This window comes from Lathyrus oleraceus, chromosome 5 (assembly GCF_024323335.1).
Source record: "Lathyrus oleraceus cultivar Zhongwan6 chromosome 5, CAAS_Psat_ZW6_1.0, whole genome shotgun sequence".
NCBI lineage: Eukaryota > Viridiplantae > Streptophyta > Magnoliopsida > Fabales > Fabaceae > Lathyrus > Lathyrus oleraceus.
Window position 1 is genome coordinate 393,412,344 of NC_066583.1, and position 7,449 is coordinate 393,419,792.

Below are 7,449 nucleotides of genomic sequence, written 5' to 3' on the forward strand. Positions count from 1 at the left end.
TCTCAAAGTTTCACATTTTACCACTTGTTTAAACAATTATTCCTACAGTCAAATAGTGTTTTCTATAAGAAAAATAAAATGATGTAGGGTAGAGTTTCAGAGAGGAAACCAAACTATTAGCTGAATATATATTCTTTGAAGTGAAAAGCCAAAAATTTCAAAATCCAAGAAGATGCAAATGACTTCTTTTTCTTTTTGGTTCCCTCCTGCCGTACTCTCTATGAGGCATGAAAATTTGTATAACTTAAGAATTTTGCGTGCAAACTTTTATGTTCATGTCCCTCTCATTGAAATTTAATAGAAAAAACCAAATTCAACGGAAGCGCGGTCGTATAAAGCTTTTGCAATTTCGATCGGTACATGTGTTGTAATCCTGAATGCACCCGTCGTTATATAAATTAACTACAATTTCTTTTTCATCATAAAAATGATACATAACAGTATCAATATCGACATCTTTTTATCTCGTCCGTTTTTGCGGTAATAATATTTTTTTAAACCTTGCCCACATTATCAAAGTCACTTTCATAAAGACCCTTTTTAACATATCATCTCTCTTTCCTTTTTTTTCCATGAAAAAAAAAATGAATGGTTAATGGAGATTGAAAGGTGAATATCAAGTCACCTTCTCTTTCTCTCTCTCTTTTTTTCTTCTTTAAATCTCCTACACGAGAAGTTAAATTTTAAGTGTGTGAGTTGTGAAATTGTTGGAAGGTCTATTTTCAATCCATAAATACCTCTCTTCTAGGCCAACCCTTTTCCATATTTTGCAACCATTTTACCATAGTTGAAGCTTCACACCAAACCACTACAAATAGCTACCTAGTGAAAATTCTTAAGGTATAACCAACCAACACTTGTTTCTTTCAAGTCTAACCCTAAATTTTCCTTTTTGTTCCTCTCTTTTCATGGTGAGTATAGTATAGCATGCCAATAAATCTAGATCACACTTCTTCTTTTCTCTATTCCTTCTTGATCTTCTTGTATTTGTTTTCTCTTCATATTTTATTATTATAGATATTTGATGATTGAATATATTGTGGAGATTAGGGATGAATTAATTAATTTTTTTTGGGTGAATTAACTTGAATTTCTTAGCTACCAAACATGGAGCTACCAAATGAAGGTGGAGAAGGATCTTCTCAAAAGAAATTAGGAAGAGGAAAAATCGAAATCAAGAGGATCGAGAACACTACAAATAGACAAGTCACCTTTTGCAAACGCCGCAACGGATTGCTGAAGAAAGCTTATGAATTATCAGTTCTTTGTGATGCTGAAGTTGCTCTCGTTGTCTTCTCGACCCGCGGCCGCTTGTATGAGTATGCTAACAACAGGTTTGATTTTAGAAAATCTCTAAGCTCCAAATCTTCAATATTCTTACTTTCATCTTAATATCTTAGAACAAATCTTAAAAATGAAAAATGATAATTTAAGTTTTCATTTTGAAAATGACTTCTACTTCTCCCAAAACACAAGTTTTTCCTCTTTAATTAGTAGTTTTTTTTTATAAATTTCATTTTTGAGTTTTGATGTGTTTGCTTCTATTTGATCTTTTGTATACTTGATGATGCTTAGTCCTTTTATTCTTTATTTTGTTGGAACTTTGAAAAGTTTGTAGATCTGAGGTGAAATATGGAAGAATATATAGAAAATATAGAAGAACAAGAGTAACAGCTTTAATTAGGGTTAGAAAGATTTCTAGGTCAGAGAAATCTTAGCTTGTTTGTGTATATTTTCCCATGCTATAACCTTTTTTCAATCCTTTTTCCTTCTCTCTCTCTTTCCCTACACATGTCATCAACCATGAAACTTACAAAAATCTGCCAGATAAAGCTGTCATGCACTCATTGACCCTCTTCACTTCCATCATTACTCTTAGGGTTTCAAAATTCTCACATCTCACATCCTAATCCCTTTCATATTCTAGAGCCAAAATCTTATACATATAAATTAAATAGTCTTTTTTAAAATTAAATATTAAATTTTCATCTAAATAATGATAGTGTAAAACAAGTTTATAGTTCATTGGTTGAATACAGGATACAAAGGGTACTTAACCTATTTACAAGAGGGCGAGAGTCGGATAGATTGAACAAAAAAATCAAAGAAACATACCTTAGGCAAAAACATTATAAAGAAGACAGAGTTTTAAATCGGAATAGTCAAAAGTTTGATATCAGAAACTAACATAACTACTAATTACAAATATTTTTCCGATATAAAAATGTTAAAATCAAAAATTATATATTAGGGTTTCAAGGGTAAAAAATTCTAACATTTCAAATTAAAACAATGATTTATAATAATTTGTGACTAATTATATTGACCTATATTTTGATTCACAGAAGTCTAAATTATGTTCCCTACCCTCATAAATTTTGTACTTGACAATATGGTCAAGGAAGTATGTTGCATTTAGGGTTTCCTAACCCGCATGGGTATTATAAATGTCCATGACTCATTGTTTTCCACAACAAAATTTGGGTTGAAAGGGTTTTGAAAATATTATGCAATTAATTTTCTACTTTTTTTTTAATAAATGTGTTGAATTGATTCACTGAAAGTATAGGTTAAATACTTTGCCATCCCTAAATTTTTTTTGATAAGTACATATTTTTGAATTACTTAATGTCATGTTATTTTAATATATTATTATTTTAAAATAATTTTAAATTAAAATTAATTTTATAGTTAGGTATCTCTACCCAACAAAATTTCAAGGCACAAAAGATTATTTTTGAAGTATAATTAAAAAAACTCAATTCATTTTGGTGAAAAATGAATAATTAAAATAAATTAAGATTTATATATATTTTACACAATATTATTGTATAAATTAAAATTGCACTGTTTTGTATTTTTTTTATTAATTATATAAATCATGTATTTTATAAAATAATATTTTAAAATACAACCCATTGTTCACGTGGGATATAATTTCATAGTTTTTCAGTAAGGACAACAAGACATAATGATATTTATTCCTCTGAGGGGTCTTCCATTTTGATTCATTATTTTTTATATAAAATCTCCATCTTAATTTCCTATGAAATTTCAAAAAAAAAAATACTATAGATATTATTCTTACTTGATCGTTCGATTTTTACCCTCTGAATCCAAAAGTAAGACCATGCTATCAGATTCTAATAATAGCTAAAAGAAAAGCATTCATCTCTTTCTCATCTTTTTTCATCTCTTTCATTTTTATAGAAATAAAGCTTCAACACATGACGTGAATTCTCTACCTACTCTCAATTATGTATTTTGGAATTTTACATTAGAAAAGAAACTTTTCATTTACATTATAATCGTCCTTATATGAATCAACTCTTTGGAAAGGTTTTACTTTTACATTCTTTACAATTCAAAAGAATGAAACTTGATACATTCATCATAGGTTGAGCTTGAACTAGTTTTGTTGTGTAAGAATTTTTTTGGTGATAAAAAGTTGGAAGAGAAATTAATAATGAAAAAGAGTACGATCCAATGAGAAATAATGAAGTTGATTACATTCATTTCTTTGTTTAATTTTCAGTGTTGTATACTGACACAACATCTATAGTTCTTTCGAAGAAAATCTATAACCATGTATACAAATCTTTAAAGGGTTTTGTGGTAATCGAGGTCTTATACTAATTAAGAAAAAAGAGTTCTTATGCTATTTTTATTACAGTTTGTTGAATAGGGAACTATGATATATATATATATATATATATATATATATATATATATATATATATATATATATATATATATATGAGAGCTAATGACATTGTTGGATCTTGAGCTAGTTAGGCAGGGTGAAATAACAAGTTTCTTTTGAAAAGCAAACAAACTTGAATTAACAAGTTAGGGTTAAACATATTTTAAAGAAAAAATTACAAGGTTCCAATTTGTTTTTTTAACTAAAATGTTTTAATTTTGAAAGAAAATTTTGGTAAGAGTTTATGGAGATGTACTTAAAAAAGTTTTACACTGTGGGATGAAGTTAGTTAGGTGTATGATATTGGGATTACCAAATTTTTATTAAAAATTATTTAATAAATTATATTATTTTCAAAAAAAAAATATTGTGTCTCTTAAATTAATTATATTTTTTTAATTGTAGTAGAAACAAAAAAATATATTGAAACATTTTAGATACCAGAATCTGAAATAGTAAAAGTTTTGAGTAAAAATTTCTTAAACAACTTTAAATTCATCAAATATAATTTATATTTATTTTATTTCATATATATATATAATTGTATTTTCTATATAAATATATTTGTAAAAATAAATTTGCCTTCAATAACTGATATTTTTAGCTTCGTCCCTACTATCATCAAATAAGAATATTTTAATTTATCATATTATATAATTAATTTAAAATTTTCAATCTAATTTAATAGTATATATAATTTTTATTAATTGATAATGTAAAATTAATTGACACTATCAATGCATCATTATTTTCTCTTTCAGTAAAAAGTTAATAAAATATATTTGGTTCTTAAAATCACTTCTCTGTTGTGTTTTACAATTTTCTTTTAAGATATTATACTTTATAGTGATTAAAAACATTGAAAATTTTGTAAAAGTTATAATCACTAAAATGTATTGTAATATTTAAAAAATATCTTAAGTCATACTTAAATAAATGTTTCAATTTACAAACAAAATTTCAAAAAATATATTCAAACAAAAGATAATAGATAAAAATGACTCACGCTCTCTAATTTTAATCTTCAAAAGAAATATTCAAAATGTTTATTTCCAAAAAAAATATCTATGTTAGCATTTTTTTTTGTTCCAATAGTTTTTTTCAATGACAAATTATAATATATGTGAATAAAGATCCCACCGTTCAGTCTTGCAAATCTAATATCATTAAAAGAAGTCTACTTATTAAGTGGTACATGAATGTTTTTAATGATATGACACTTTCTAACCTACAAAAATGGTAATTGAAAGTTTTTTACTATATTTTCAATCAAAATATATTATTAATTGTATAATAGATACTCCAACCCATCCAATATATAACACTAAGTACTTTCTATAAAAGATGCAGAGTTTCCACCTAATTATATATGTTATGAAGTTAGGTACAAATCATATTTCTAAAGAACAAAATATACAATTAATCATATTTGTCAATTTAGTTACATTTTGTAGACTTTATCTTCAATTTTTTTAATAGCAAAGAGAGCCATATAATAGAATGAACTGACTGTTTTTTTTTTTTTTGGATTTTTCCGTTTTAATTTTTAGTGCAATGTTGGTCCTCTTGACTCCTTGTATTATCTTGAATCTCTTTGTTTTTATTCTAATATATGTTTCTTGTTTTACTTACTAAAAAGAGCGTGTCTTACTAATATGTGTTAGAAATTGTGTTATTAATATTATTCACTTCAATATGTTGAATTATTTGCAGTGTTAGAGCAACTATTGAAAGGTACAAAAAAGCATGTGCTGCTTCTACTAATGCAGAATCTGTATCTGAAGCTAATACCCAGGTAATTAAATTTATTCACATAATACCTCAATTATAATTTTTTAATTAACACAAAATTACTAAAAGAGTACTCCAATTTTAGTTTTACCAGCAAGAGTCATCAAAATTGAGAAGACAGATTCGAGATATTCAGAATCTAAATAGGTCAGTTTATGTTTTATTTATTTATATATTTTAAATTAAATAGTTTTTTTTTTCATTGAATTATTTACGAATGAGTAGTTTTTTTTTTCTGAAGACACATCCTTGGTGAAGCTCTTGGATCTTTGAGTCTGAAGGAACTAAAGAATCTTGAAGGTAGATTGGAGAAAGGTTTAAGCAGAGTTAGATCTAGAAAGGTATATATCTAATAACTCTGATTTTTTTTCTTAAAAAAATTATCTTGATTTTAACAAAAAAAATATATAATTATAATATATCTTAATTTCTTGGATTTTTTCCAGCATGAGACTTTGTTTGCTGATGTGGAGTTCATGCAAAAGCGGGTAATAATACTAATATATTTATATCAACTTCTACGACTTTTCTGATAATCATGTCCTCCATTTTTTCACAAAATCTTGTTTTCTACATCATGTATTGTAAATAATGTGCAGGAAATTGAGCTGCAAAACCATAACAACTATCTACGAGCTAAGGTTTCTTTCATTTTCTTTGCATGCATTGTATTCATTATTTATAATTGAATAAAATGAATAACTATAAAAAGTTGTTGAACATGTTGCAGATAGCTGAACATGAAAGAGCTCAACAACAGCAACAAAATTTGATGCCGGAAACAATGTGTGAGTCTTTACCTTCACAGACCTATGACAGAAACTTCTTTCCTGTAAATCTTCTCGGATCGGATCAGCAGGAGTATTCGCGTCAAGACCAAACCGCTCTTCAGCTTGTGTAAGCATTCATATTCATCTTCTAATATATTTCTCATAGCTATATAATTGTTTGTTAATGACTTGGTGTTTCTACGTTTGAATGCAGGTGATAATATGGTGGAAAAATGCAATGGAAAATGGTTTATTAATGTACTTGAAAAGTTGCATGGAGTGTGTCTATATAGTAAAGAACCATATATACATGCATGCTTTAATTTTACTTAATTAATTAACTAGAGTTGTTCAAACTGTGAACTAGAAAAGAACCAACAGTTGAAACCACATATAATAATAATAATATTGATTATGTATCTTTTAATAATTAGCTTCTAAAGGTTACTCTTTGTTTTTAGGCATGCTATCACAAATTTTGTGTATGTTTGCCAAAACTATACTTGAAAATTTCAATAAAATCACAATGTATTTGTGATTTTTTTTTAATTTTTTTTTAATTCTAAATATGCCCTAAATTCAGTATAATTTCTCTTCAAATGATTGCATGTTAATTTCGACTACATTATATTTGTAAACTTAAAATTGACTCAGACTATATTAGTTGCAATAATCATCAACATAACTTTAAATTGGCGTTGAGATGTGGTTGCGGGTGTTGTGATTGTGTTCGTTACCGTTGTTGCGAATACGATGTATGTTGCGGCGTGAATTTTGATTAAAAAGTTTGAAATACAACATTAAAAAAACATTTAGTGTTAATATTTTTAAGAAATACATTGAATTTTGGAATTCTGAATTTTATGTATTTATAAAAATATTTGAAATATCCAACGAAACTACGGGGTATATAATGAGTTGATAATTGAGACTATCCGCATTTATAATATTTGACAGCAATTTCAAAACCATGATCATTACAACGTAACCACAATCACAATTTAAAAACTCTGAAGCTAGATATATACTGTGTAATTTGGATTACCCTTTCCTCCTATAAACAAAGTCGGATGATCAGGATGATTCTAACTGTCTTTCATAAATATTCGCAAGTCAAATCTTTAACATTAGTATACCGGAAGCTCGATCCACTCCTGCTTTACTCCATTACTAATTATTTCTACT

General features: G+C 26.8%; 1 protein-coding gene across 3 annotated transcripts; it reads left to right on the forward strand.

The window, feature by feature from the left end:
• The first annotated feature begins 582 nt into the window (after positions 1-582).
• Positions 583-6,694, forward strand: LOC127085032 (agamous-like MADS-box protein MADS1). 3 transcript variants are annotated; one of them, XM_051025600.1, is made up of 9 exons: positions 583-840; positions 1,099-1,334; positions 5,417-5,498; positions 5,580-5,641; positions 5,736-5,835; positions 5,941-5,982; positions 6,094-6,135; positions 6,225-6,391; positions 6,479-6,694. In XM_051025600.1, the coding sequence occupies exons 2-9, from the start codon at positions 1,108-1,110 to the stop codon at positions 6,480-6,482; spliced, it is 726 nt and encodes a 241-aa protein (XP_050881557.1). In that variant the 5' UTR covers positions 583-840; positions 1,099-1,107; the 3' UTR covers positions 6,483-6,694. The 3 variants fall into 3 exon arrangements, with proteins under 3 accessions (XP_050881557.1, XP_050881556.1, XP_050881555.1); XM_051025598.1 differs by having other exon boundaries at positions 586-911; XM_051025599.1 differs by lacking the exon at positions 6,479-6,694 and having other exon boundaries at positions 584-911; positions 6,225-6,395.
• The last annotated feature ends 755 nt before the right edge of the window (positions 6,695-7,449 follow it).

Excerpts from the sequence above, each read along its gene's own strand:
- LOC127085032 (XM_051025599.1), top strand. Across the intron at positions 5,499-5,579 it reads TATCTGAAGCTAATACCCAG|TTTTACCAGCAAGAGTCATC; the intron begins GTAATTAAATTT and ends CTCCAATTTTAG. Across the intron at positions 6,136-6,224 it reads ACAACTATCTACGAGCTAAG|ATAGCTGAACATGAAAGAGC; the intron begins GTTTCTTTCATT and ends AACATGTTGCAG.